This window comes from Bactrocera latifrons, unplaced genomic scaffold (genome assembly GCF_001853355.1).
Source record: "Bactrocera latifrons isolate USDA-ARS-PBARC rearing strain unplaced genomic scaffold, ASM185335v1 scaffold_102, whole genome shotgun sequence".
NCBI lineage: Eukaryota > Metazoa > Arthropoda > Insecta > Diptera > Tephritidae > Bactrocera > Bactrocera latifrons.
In genome coordinates this window covers 854,590-869,106 of record NW_017534431.1, presented here as the reverse complement: position 1 = coordinate 869,106, position 14,517 = coordinate 854,590, and the positions used below count along the sequence as shown (strand labels likewise).

The 14,517-nt window shown below is 34.2% G+C and overlaps 1 protein-coding gene across 1 annotated transcript in view; it reads right to left on the bottom strand.

Annotated features, from left to right (window-relative positions):
- The window catches only part of LOC108968072 (glutamate receptor 1), a 102,732-nt gene extending 88,694 nt beyond the window's left edge, over positions 1-14,038 (bottom strand). The window contains exon 1 of the mRNA XM_018931842.1: positions 13,921-14,038. Within this exon, the coding sequence (XP_018787387.1) occupies positions 13,921-14,038 (118 nt within the window). The remainder of the gene's footprint in view (positions 1-13,920) is intronic.
- Between the last annotated feature and the right edge of the window lie 479 nt (positions 14,039-14,517).

Below are 14,517 nucleotides of genomic sequence, written 5' to 3'. Positions count from 1 at the left end.
TTGAAATTCTTTCTTGAGGGAAATCAATTAAAAAATAGAGAACTACATTAAAAAGGTAACTTTGTGATAGGTAAATGGAACATGTATGTATATATATAATTAAAGATTAAGAATCTTTAATGATTGTGTGAGTACTTAATTGCACTCCATATCCAGAATTTTAAATCGAAGGGGCAAACGCTGTTTGAAAGCTTCTATACTCTTAAACCTGAATAGGGTTTATTAACTTTCCAAGAAGTTTATAACACCCAAAACGTGTCGGAGACTCTGTAAAGTATATAAATAAATGATCAGTATGTTCAGCTGAGTCGATTTGGCCATGTCCGTCTGTCTGTCAGTACATATATGAACTAGTCCTTCAGCTTTTTAGATATCGTTTTGAAATTTTGCAAATGTCACTTTCTCTTCAATAAGCTGCTCATTTGTCGGAACTGCTGATATCGCACCTTTATAACATATACCTGCCATAGAAACTGAACGATCGGAATCAAATGATTCCATGGCAAACTTCCTCATTTAATGATATATCTTCACGAAATTTGGTATGAGTTATTGTCGATAGAAACGTAATATCGGAAGAAATTGTTCATATCGGTTAATACATTTGTACTTTTGAGCACTCCTAGCATTAATTTGATGAGCATTAATTTGATGAGCAACTTTTTTTATTCGAGTACGCAAAAGATAAACTAAGGTGTCACCGTTTCTCGATATCTGAAAGATGCTCGATGTGTTCAGACCGAATATTTAGGAATTACGCAGATCGGAGCGGCAAAAATTTAGATAATTTATTCAAACGCATTCACAATTGAATAGATCTTTTTGGAGAATATTTTCAAAAAACAAAGTAGACGATTTTCGATTACTTATACTTGTCTTTGTTCAGTAATCCTGAAATATAAAACGCAGCCTTCGTACATTCATTATTTTAATAAAGTTATAATAATATAACGTTCTGTTCCGAGTGATTTTTTAAAAAATTGTATATAAACAATGAAAATATCAATATAAAAATAGACTGAATATATTCTCACTCAAAAAAAGATCTTTGTTTTACCCCACCAGCAGTAACAACTTAAAGATTCTTCTTTACAAATCAAATAGTCACAAACTAAAAATTTTTAATTTGTCTTTTCAGGGAGAGAATGCGAAGTAGAAACATTATCGAAAATTCGCGTATTTTCTTTGTGTGAGCATTAAATTAAATTGGGTGCCTCGATATCTATATGGTAGTTGAAAAAGTCTTTTCGTATTTTGTCAATAGATGTCGTTGCAGTCGTATATCTCCGGTGCTACCACTCCCATTGTGCCATAACATATAGTGTTGGATAGGTGAGATGTTAAGCTTTACTTAACAAAAAAAAAAATCGAAGAAGTTGAAAAAAGCTGTTCAAAGATGAGCGAAAATAATGAAGAAACTCGCTATATTTACGAAATTTTCGTATAAAAAAGGGAAGAGCGAGCCACCAATGAAATTTGTGAAGTTTACGGAGACGATGCTGGATTAGTTCGTGTGGCACAACAATGATTCGCTCGCTTCCGTTCTCGAAATTTCGATATTTTGATTTACACTGATGGAACAATATCTCTCGCGCAAAAATAAAAAAAAGAGGTCGACCAAAATGGTACATATTTGTTTATTAATTTATTATAAAAAATATAAAAAAAAAAATAAATCGAAGTTTGATTAGCAATACGAAAAAACATTTTCCGACTACTCAATATATCGAATAACAAAACGTCGATTCAATATACATATAATATAACCTCGCCTCAATGAAACGGTATAAGGACTAGTTCAATAAAATCATCCACAACGCACGAAGATACAAAAGTCGGACGAATAAAATATATGACTGCGCATTATTAGATCGATAAGACGCCGAGATCATAGAGAGGCCTATATATAATTCTCCTCGATGTAAAGTGAAATGAACGAAACTATTTCGTTTAGAAGTATTTATAAGTAGTTTTATTCTCAAGTGAAGCTAAATATAAAAACTGAAGCAGTTTTAAAGTTTCTGAAGTTGATAAATGCTTTGCTTATTTGTCAAAATTTTATCAAACCTTCCTCCCTTGTTACATAAGCAGTTAGCTGAGCTATAATATCCTTCCTTTAATTTAATTCACACTAACATTATTAGACATCAACATAACAAAATATGACGACGAGAGAATATAATAAATCCAAACATTAAAAAATTAAGACGTACGCTGCGTATGAGTAATCCCGCAGATAAAAAAAGGCGAATATACATTTGAAATAATTAGTTATGTTAATATAAATTATGTTAATATAAGTCATTTTTTTTATGCGCTTAAGTGCATAATAAAATATTTAACACATCTAAATATTTGACTCCAAAGTTTTTAATGCGCCCATTGTTGTAAGTTGAAAAAATTATATAAACATTTATGCCACTCGTAAAAATAATATATGACTGGATATTAATACCAAAGTTTGTAAATGTGGTTAAACGACCCTTATTTGTATATTTGTTTACAAGTATAATTCAGCATGTGTGGCCTTATGTTTACAGGCACATTCTCTTGCGTGTTTTTGTGGCAGCGCGTTGTCCTAATGTGAAATATCTCAAACAGTCATTTAAGGTATTGCTTGTGCAATTAAGTTTAGAATCATAAATTCTGTTTCACGAATGATGTTTCAAAATAATTTTAAAATTACTGGATATAGCAATTTATGTATGTTTGTTTTATGCATGAGAAATGGGAATTTTTAGATAATTTATATTGCTATCATCTTTTTGAAGTAAGGAATCGTTTGAAGTATATTAGTTACATATCAGGCATTACTTTTCGTTTCTGAAATTAGGAAGAGTGTACCTATAGCTTTTAACTCGAAAATAATTGATTTACTCGTTTATACCGGCTTTATACTGATGCCCAGAGCATACTGAAATTATGGAGGGAAGATTTCTCAAGCCTGCTGATTGGCAATGAAGGAATAACAACAGGAGATAACGAACCCTATTCCCCAATCGAAGACTATGGATCAGACGTTCCGTTGCCCATGAAGAATTGCGAATAGCAATTACCCATCTGAAAAACAACGACGATAGATTGCCGGCCGAACTATTCAACTACAGCGGGCGAAGAACTGATAAGTAGAATATGTTGGGATGAAAGCATGCACAATGATTGGAATTTAAGTGTGCTCTGCTCATTCCAAAAAAGGTAAACTCCACAATCTGCGCCCACTACCACGGGATAAGTTTCCTCAACATTGCATATAAGTTTCTATTGAGGGTATTGTGTGGAAGATTAAAGCCCGCAGTCAACAGACTTTATCAGTGAGGCTTCAGGACTTCAAATCAACAACTGCCCAGATATGCACCAATCGCCAAATCTTGAAAAAAACACCTGAAAGGAGGATCGACATACATGGAACGAGCGCAAAATTACTCTTGCCAGCAGGTCTCACTTCGAACTGAGTACGCAAGTTCTCTCTCGACGAACAAAGACAAAATTCTACAAGTCACTCAGCATCGTCATCCTGCTATATGGGGCAGAGGTTTAGATGATGACAACATTTGCTGAGCCGAGTTTTCAAGAGAACAGTTCTGCGGAAGTTTTATGGTCCCCTGAGCATTAACAAAGCCGAGTACTGCAGTCACTGGTACGATAAGCTGTATGAGATATGCGACGACATTGACATAGTTCAGCGAATTAAGAGATAGTGGCTAGCTTGACTAGGTCATGTCGTCCCAATAAATAAAAACACTCCAGCTCTAAGAATATTTGACGCAGTACCCACCTCTACTCCGTTGGATAGACCTGGCTAGACTTGGCGCGCTGTTGTTAGTTCGGCTATAACCGCGTAAACGGTGTATTTGCCAATAAAGAAGAAAAAATTATACTTTCTTGAGGATTACATAAGTAATTGAACATGAATTTCGATTAAATATATTTGAATAATAACACATTTCAAAATAGTTAATTTTGTAATTATTGAAACTTTATCGTTTTTTTTCACTATTCCATATCAAAATTTTCAGAGCTCGCTATTTAACATATGAATAAAGACAATTTGACTAGAGTCAAATCTGTTCATTAAGATGTTAAATTCAAGATACCAGAATAAAAAACAATTTTTCATAAGTAAGGGTGCCCTTTAATATAATAGAGCTTTGTAATACCAGAGCGTGTGTATAATGGCGATTTTGGTGTGGTATTTTAAAGAATTTATGTATCATAAAAATAGGTAATTTAATGACAACAGCAACCGAGCTGAATTCTAACAAACGCACACTCCATAAATCCATAGCGCGCACACGCACACAAGTGCATTCCGGCAAACCGCTGGTGCACAGCAGTGGCATGACAGTGGCAACGCCTGTTGTGGCTGGAAAAGAGTTTGTGACAGCAAAAGCAGCGAAGTGAGCGAAACAGTAAAACAATTTAGTGAAATCTTCCTGCCGCGTTTGCAGCCAGTCGTTGGCTGTGAATGGCAGCTTCCGCAAGCAATGGTGGCAGCATTTGTCGGCCGATAACAAAACTTGCGCAACAACACAAACAAAGATTGTACATAAAAACAAAGAAATGTGTGCCATTTGTATTAAATTCAGTAAAATAAATAAATAAAACAGAGAAAGGCAAAAAAGAACACAAACAAAACAATATCTACTGTAATGAGTTGAAAGTAAATATGAAAACATTTTCCAGGAACGATTTGAACCCGCACAATCGTTCTTGGAAAATGTATACAGCACATACATATACGTATAGATGTTGCCGCATGTAATCACGCACGAATACATATGAACGTGCATCGACATTGTACGGGCTGATCTTGTTTACAATTTACCGCTAAACGGTAGTGGAGGCCGCGGTGACTTCAACTTCTTCTACGCTTTGGCTAAGAAAATATATTACATAATGTTTGCACTTACAGCATTCGCGCACAAATGCCGCCACAATTTAACCGCACTTTATGTTGTTAACTTTAAAGAAGGTAAAATGTTAGCTAATATCTTACTGTCACTATCCACTACGGAAAATTAAAACAAGAAAAAACGTTAACTTCGGCTGCACCGAAGCTAATATACCCTTCACAGGTGCATTTCATTTAGTAACTATGTGTACAGTTTGTATGGAAGCTATATGCTATAGTAATCCGATCTGAACAATTTTTTCGGAGATTATGTTATTACCTTAAGTAATAATCCATGTCCAATTTCGAGAAGATACCACATCAAATGCGAAAATTTTCCATACAAGTCCTTGATGCCGATCGTTCTGTTTGTATGGGAACTATATGCTATAGTTAACCGATCTGAACAATTTCTTTCGATATTACATTATTTCTATAAACAATAACTCATACCAAATTTCGTGAAGATATATCATTAAATGAGGAGGTTTCCCATGCAAACATTTGATTCCGATCATCCAGTCTGTATGGCAGCTATATGATATAGTTAACCGATCTGAACAATTTCTTCGGAGATTACATTGTTGCTTTAGGACATAATCTGTACCAAATTTTGTGAAAATACATTGTGGAATATAAAAGTTTTCCTTACAAGAACTTCTTATAGTGGTCCGATATCGGCAGTTCCGGCACATGATCTCTTCGTTTGCAAAAGTTCTAAACGATACCTTAAAAACTGAGGGACTAGTTCATATATATACAGACAGACGAACATGAGACAGACGGAAATGGCTAAATTGACTCAGCTCGTCATACTGATCATTTGTATATGGTATATACTTTATAGGGTCTCCGACCCTTCCTTCTGGGTGGTGCAAACTTCGTGACAAACTTTATATACCATATTCATTGTATAAAAAGTATTGGAAATATATGAGAGATACAGTGGTATACAACTTTTGTTGGTAGGAAAATTGTATAAATTAAAACCGAAGAACTAAGAAACAACGCTGAGTCCATTTTTCCACGCATAAAATACGCTAATTAAATTTCTGGTACTGAGAAGAGAAATTGCATACAATAATTAGTTGACGGTGTCGAGTATTTGACCTATATTTTTTATCTACGTCGTACGTCGATGTATTTAGTCAAATCCCTCTAACCATAAATTATGGGATTTGATTATAAGGGTTAGTTCCAGATTTCGTCCAATTTTATCTATTTCAGACACAAAGTTACAATATTTTGAGTAAAACACGTTCTTTCATTATACATTATATATTTGGTATAAGTTCACACAGAAGTTCAAAAATCTTTATAAACACAGTAGACCCAACTTATATCCGACATTCATTTGGATAATATTCAACCGAATAGACCACTTACAGCATGCAGTGAAAAATATATAGCAGTCGATTCGGCACCGTCCGCAGCAACTCGCACTGACGTAAGGAATAACTTGGCGCATTTTACGTCGAGATCTTAAATTGAAAGCGTATAAAATACAGCTCGTGCGATAACTGAAGCCGCTCGACCCTTTGAAGCTTCAGGTTCACAGGTTATATAAACAAGCAACATTTCCGCTTTTGGGACGAAAAAAAATTTAAAGAGATGCCATTCCATCCAGAAAAAAAAATTTTTTTGTGTAGTTTGTGGACTGGTGGAATCTGCGGTCCATATTTCTTCGAAAATGCTGCCGCTGAGAACGTAACCGTCAGTGATAACGGTTATCGCGCCATAATAAGCGACTTTTTGACGCATGAAATTGAAGCTCGTGGTCTCGGTGATATTTGGTTTCAGCAAGACGGCGACACTTCTCACAAATCGCATTCAATTTTTAAAAGAACACTAAGCCACTAAGATCGTGTGATATTACACCGTTAGACTTTTTCCTGTGGGAATATTTAAAATCTAAAGTCTATGCGGACAATCTCGCTTCGATTCTATTCTTGAACATTGAAAATTAGATTTAGGGATGGATTATCTGAGACGTAGCCCCGGCCAAAAATTGAAAGAGATCTTCAAAAAATATATGAAGTATAGTCTTCCGAATGATAATAAATATTCCCCATAAAATTTGAAGTTTCTGTTTTTTTGTTTTAAAAAAATAGGGAAGCTCGAAATAGATCACCGTACATTAAGTAGGTGAAGGTTACATTTTACACATACAAAAATACTATCTGGGAATCTCCTTTCAAAAGTCAAGTAGGGTTTCACACATTTTCACACTGTGGCAAAGCAATAGAAAATAATATCATACCCCTAATTTGCTTAAAATCGGTTGATTGTATCGTGTCTTTTAACGCTGTTTAATACCATCTCGATGGTAAAATTTAATGTATTTGGAGATTTTTTTATCGCGCTTTTAATTGTTTTTGGGAGTATGAAAAGAAACTGAGCAATCGATATAAAGTTCTTAGATGGCAAACCTTTTATAAATTTAACTTAAATCATTGTCCCACGTAACACAACAATTAATACACAATTAATTCAGATCGGACCTGTAAGTTTACTATTTCGTTTTAATGGAAGTTAATATACTTTTTTCAGATAAAATAATGAAATCTTATAAAAGATCTGTATTTCTATTGAGTAATGTTTTCTTCTTTCAATAAGCTTACAATATTTCGTTACATTATGAAAGTAATATTCGGTCCTAAACTTTTACAAATGTTCCAAAATATATTCGATTTATTCTGGTGTCCGTTTATATATGTATATATCCGTTAGATATATTTATTTACGTTTGTATAATCCTAATCTAAGAAAATGTTTGTTTTCTAGTAACTATTTATATTCCATTGCATAGACCGAAATATCTTTATCAGTGGACTTAATATACGACTAAGTGTTAATACGAGTAGGATTTTCGGCTTGTCATGATATTAAAGACCTTTCTGTTTGCGAAATCATACAGTGTTCTAACCCAAATCCGAGTTGTATGTTTCTAACGAATAATCAATTTCATCCAAAAATCTTTGCGGCACTTTTATATTTTTTTAATGAAAGTAAAAGTAAATATTTTTAAAGTAGTATTCTTCTTCTACCTCTGGTACGCATAGAATGATTACAAAAACGGTTATGTTTGTACTACCATAAAATAAAAAATTGGGTTCGCTTAACATATTTGCAGCTGCCATTTGGCTGCCAAACTCCGAAAATCTTATTTAGGTATGTGCGAAGCAGACTCTTTTATACAAGTAGTCCTCTTAATTTGCACATTTAAAGAAACGGGGTTAAGTTTAAATAAGAACCGGTCAAAATATGTATGCGCTCGAGTATACACACCGTTGTTGTTACGCTACGAGCTAAACAAAACATGCTCGTATAGAAAACGTCCTTTCCTCTATCCACACGATAATTTCTATACAAAATAAATGGAACAGCCGGAAACGCAGTGAAAACGGCTTTTGTGTTGATTTTTACGACTCAAATTTCCACCAGCCAAAAACACGCACACACCGACACATATGCATGTATTGTGTTGCATGGAGCACTAAAGCGCAACTACCGTCTTTTGTGAACTAAGTGGCAGCCGAGGTAATGCGACCACTAACAACACAGCAGACAAACTGCCACAGACGACAGGTGAGCGCGTTCTTTCAAAGCATGCTGGAGGCTATGACAACACACCATCCCCAGCGAACTGCACAGCAAACCCCGAGCATAGTGGCAGCACATCAGTGAATTTCTCTCCGCATCCCATGCCAATGCAAGCGTTTTGAAGCTAATGTCGTTTGCATAAAAAAGTGTTAATGCTGCAATTGTTATGGGACAGCCTTTCACCAGCGTCAAACAGCCATAGCAGAGAGCATGGTTAGCTTAGTTGCCACTGCAGTTGGAAGGTAAGTACATACGCTGGAGATGCTGAAAGCTACTGCTGCGGCGGTTTTTACTGCTGCTTGGCTAACGACCATCGTTGTGGCGGTGCATAAAAATTTGTTTCAGACGTGTTGGCAAACAAAAGCTGTGTGGCACACACATTTCTATGTGCATATGCTGCACTATATAGAGGCTAGGGACAAAGGTGTTGCACTGTGGCAGAAAAAGGCAGAGTCGGCATATACATATGTATAATATAAACATATACGCGTATATATTGAAATATATGAAAGCACTTTCACTGTATCTATCGTATATGTGTATTTGGCTAATGTGAATAAACTCGGAGTAGCATACATTGTTAGCGGCTTCTGTGTATATTTGTGCCTACGGTTGTAAATGCTGAGAGAGTAGAATGCCATTAGTGTTACCAAAGTGTATTCGTTTGTGCACTGTCCTATTTTTAAACACGACACCGCGTGCTCAAAACTGCAAAGGTTCCCACCCGATGCCATGGTAATTTGTATTTTCACTTGAGAGCGTTTCTGATGCGGTCTTACAGGTTACACAAAACCAGAAAGTTCCTGGTCGATTAGCTAAACATTGACACAAATTTGGTTAGTACGCATAGTCTTTGAGAAATTCCCAAATCTTAAATAAGTAAATTGAAGTCACTTTGGCTAGGTAAAAGAATTAAAAGTTGTACTATTTTTTAAAGACTTGAATGAAAGTTCGATTACAACTATAAAAAAACAGCGAAATTTTCATTTTGTTGTAAAAATATCTGCCAAAAATCCAATTTTCAGTATTTTTTCTTCGTCCAAGTTCTAAGGTTTTAACTAAAATACTTATTTTTTATTCACTTTAGATGATCCTGTAATGAGTTATCCTGCCAATCCAGGTGCATCTTTTTTCCGAGGGGTCGCCGGAAATATCCGAGGTGATAATAATTTTTTCCAACAATTTCAGAATTATTTATTAAAAAAGTGTACGTTTGTAACAATAAAAAAATTAAAGTAAAATTGTTAATTTTTTATATAAGAAAAGAGTTGTTGAAAAAAGGCTGTGTTTTACCCGAGGAAACCCATGAAACCCCTTAAGTAGGATATTGTTTTGAAATATTCTCGTCTAAAGTTCTATGAGCCCCTCTGTAGGAATTATCAACTTATCGCTTAACAATTATTAGTCGAGTTTCTCAAATTTTTTTAAGTATCTATCCTATATATAGAAGAGTTGACTATTTGAGAAAATTGAGAACATTAAAGTCTTAATTTATTACATATAACATCGTAAACAACTATTTATCTATATAATACGCTAGAAAGAGCACATTAAGACGAAAAATATTGAACTAAACATAAAATTGTCAAAAACGGAAAGGCTAAGTTGTAAAATATTAGAATTACTAAAACTATAAAATAAACATTACATTACTCCTTAAGAGCAACTAAAGGACTAGCCTTTTTTTACGTACACAAGAGGGATTCTACATAAATATTTAATTATCCGTGAATATTGATTTTGCCGCCTTCAAAGTTATCCCCACCAGATATAAAACACTTAAGAACTTTTTCTTTAGTGATTTTTGTTTTATCGCTAGTTGCCTGGTTGATTGAAAAGGGAATCGACGGAGCTGCAATTTCAGTTTAGGGAACAAGAAAAAATCACACAGAGCAAAATCTGGTAAATACGGTGATTGACCAATGGTATTCATTGCGTTTTTGGCCGGTCGAGTAAGAACGTGTTTAATACCCAAAATATCCACCAAAATCATTCGAACGGACTCGCGAGAGATCTCGAGCTCTCTTTTCACTTACCGGACGATTTTCAAGTACCATTTTTTTAATTTTCATTAGTTGAAGAAGTAAAACCTTGTCCAGAACGAGGCATACCTTCAATGATCTCTCTACCATGTTTGAGGGCTTTGTACTTTTGTATCTTAGGCTTGAGGTTTTGAATCACCGTAAGCCTTTTCCAACATTCGCAACGATTCCACACACGAAATTCGGTTAAAAATACCAACTTTGAGACAAGTTCTTTGTTCGATTCGGTATCCCAACGCATTATTAAGGTGTACCGACCCAAGCAACTGCTGTAAAACGCTGGTTAACAGATCACGCTCATATTTGGCATAATAATTAAGGACAGTACCTTCTTTTCAAATAACATTTATCCGAATTAGTTCGTACAAAGATAAGCTATACGAGATGGTTCATTTAATTATATTGATATTACCTATATTTTTTACTATGTTGTATATATTTTTTTTATTTGGGAACCTCATTCCTAATAATAATTAGCTAAAGTTTGTGGAGAATGAAATTTATAAATATATTTATTATTACAATCGTTCCGTTGAAGAACTCTATCAAATACCCAAAATTTTCTTACTAACTATATAAAAAACATATTAATGCTCACAAAAAAGTATAGTGGCTTATATTGGAAAGTAAAATGCGTAAACGGCTTAAATAGTTATTGTTTCTTACAAACGTTTGACTTGGTCTTCGGTAAATACCACAGAAATAGATCTTAGTGCTAGCTTACTATTTAATAAATTATGAACTGGAAAATACATGACATAAAGGTAAGCTACTTATGTGTACGTACTTATATATACATATATATACAATATTACATGCACATCAAATGCTTCAATAGCTCGACGTAAGCTCATAAAAATAGGAAATAAATGAAAAGGAAAACGAGAAACCAAAAACAACACGATCTAAAGAAGCATCTACAAAACAAGTAAGGATATGCTAAGTTCGGACACAGCCAAACAGTAGGTACTTTCGCAATCTAAAAGAACTAAAGGTGTAATCTTAAATATTTAGCTCTATTAAAATGTTCTTATATGAATGCTGAAACAACTACTTTAACGCTAGTAGATATTACAGAAATTAGTATATTGGTCATATCCTTTCTGATCGAATTTTGAGCGATATCCATTAATTACTGTGCCAAATCGCAGTATTTTCCTTTAATGTTGACAATGTGTCACACTCTGAAAGTCATGGGAGTTATAAAATAAACGAAGGTTTGAAAATATCTGTGTTGGGTGTAAGGGAAATAAGGGTATTGCGAAGTTGTTTCATTATTTTTTGGCAATCAACCACATTTTGCAAACTGTAGTTTTCTAAAATGATTTTGCTGAAATACATATCTCTCCCATTAACAGAAATTTTCCGAGTAAGCTTAGCCATAACTTGATATTTATTCCATTGAGCATAAAAAGCTTCTAGTATAGAAAGCTATTCCCCCATTTCTGGCATAAAATCTTATTCACTTTATTTTATTTATATATTTCGCTGTCTAAATGATATAATTGTATTATATGTTATAGAGTCGAAAAATTCAAAAGGGCATTGTATTGAATATATAAAATGGGCTTGGACTGTTTTAATGTATTTTATGAATTTATTATGCTCCATAAACATTCCAATCTAGTTCATTAAAATATCATACATTGTTGTAGTCTGGCTTTATGTGCATTCAAGTTATGGCTTAAAAAAGTAGGAGAAGAGTAAATTCTATTTAAATCGGTTAAACAATTTAAAATCCATCTGATCTCCCTTTTTGACCATTTATGTCTTAAATAAGCTTGAAGAGAATTTGAAGTTTTTTTTTTATATAACTTATAATAAGCCAAATATTAAAACGTGATTCATTGTTGAGTTTAATATTTTCATAGACAGACAGGTAGACGAATGCACGGATATTTGGAATTCGTTACGTTTTGCCATCCAAATCAGTTATATTTAACGTTTTAGGTGGGTTACAGAAGTACAAAAAAATATATTTTTAAGATGTTTTTTAACACAAATAATCACATATTTAAAAATATAATACTTTTGATACACATTTGAGCAATGTCTCCTGAAATTTTGATTTAAAAATATTGAAAATTTAGCCGTTGAGAACTCATCTCCCTGATTGTTCCACAAAAAAACTGCTCTCGCCGTGGACAGAATACCTTATTATTGGTTTATTTAAAATTAAAAAAAAAAAAAAAAAAAGAATTATAACGTTATATAAAAATCTCGTTTTGGAACGAAGGAAATAAGAAAATGTAAAAATTTTCATTTTCAAAAATCTCATTTTTTGGAAAAATTTCACCATTTATTTGTTAAAAAAAAAAAAAAGTTGTAATGAATCAAACAGAAAAATATCAATAAGTAGATATTGTTATTTTAAAGATGTGTACACAATTCGAACTAAAGCGGTCCATAATTTTCAAACCCACCTAACCCCTTACATAAGACCAGTAGTGTTAAGTATTACCAATAACCGTTAAATGAAAGAAAGCTATTATACACTGTGCCACATGCTACGTGGGTATAAAAATTTAAAATTGCACGGAGGAAAGACCAACACAATAATATATGTACATACTACATATACTATGTATGTTGTCAACTGCATATGAGAGAAGCGAGCTGCACTTCTCTGTTCACTCCATCACTATCTTTAAAATGTGTGTGGCAGCGAAGTGTCGCATGTATAAGAGAAAAACCAAAGTAAAATGAATGAGCGAGAAACCAACTTTTCCGACTGTCGCATTTTGTATACCCTGCACGAAATAAACTTTATTTTATTGACAAAAATGACCAATAATTATAGGATGGCTCATGTCCAGATCTTGACCGATGCTATGGCTGCTACTATGCCGGTATCTTTCCAATTCAGCGATTTTATCGCAATTTTCGACGACAGGCCTTCTGGAGCGTGACGCATCTTCGACCACCTCTACACCAGAACGAAAACGTGGAAACTATAACTCTCGAACAACTCAAAAGAAACGAAAATCAATCAAACACGTGTTAGCACCTGAAATGAGCTTTCCAAAAAGGTATAGCATGACCCGATGCGACGCATAAAACTAGAACTACGCGCTCTCAGCGCCAACTAGCGAAAGACTTTTTGACAACCTAATACGAGTATTTTGTTTTGAGTTATGGGGAGATTTGTGAAATCTTATTATAAGTATTTTCATATGAAGCTTTTGTGTTGTTGTGAAAAAATAATAAAAAATATAAAAAGTGGCATTTAAAACTTTTTACTTTTTTTCCAAAATTTTCCACAACGCCATTATGTTGGGAAGCTTAATTTGGCATTTATTTTAAGTTTTCGTACAAGACATAAACATACTGAACTACATTGCACAGGCTTTCACAGAAAGCGCAACGTGCACTCATTCGACTCACCTAATGGGATTTTCTCGGTTAATGATGACGGTTGTGCTTGAACGCCGGTGAAATTCAGCCAAGTGCTCGCCGCATGCGTCAGCCATAAAAATGTGAAAACTTTTAATCCTTTAAGCATTTTGAATGCACATTCACTGCACTGCTCCTGCACTTTTCGCTTCACATACACTGCACCAACACACACAAATGCGCTGGGCTAACATGCACAAGCGCCTTACTTGGCACGCACTCACACATAAACTGAGGACAGAAGCAGTCGCACAGTTGCCTTTCAGCCTTACAGCGGCAGTGCTTATGCTGGCACGTACTGTTTGTTGTTATTTTTTGTAGCTTCTTGATGACGTTGCCGTACAAAGTTGCAAAATACGTTGCTTGCATGTATACACACTTTTATGCAGAAGTGTAAATAACGGTCTCACTACTGTTAACGTTATTTTTTACACGAGGTATTTTGCATTTTTTAGTTATCTAATTTTTTGCACAAAACTTTTCAATTGGTTTTCACATTACACTTTTTTGTTTCACTATCTTTTGTCGGTTTTTACTAACAACACAGCGTATTGTTTGACTTTTTCTCCATGTTGTTGTTACTGAGCA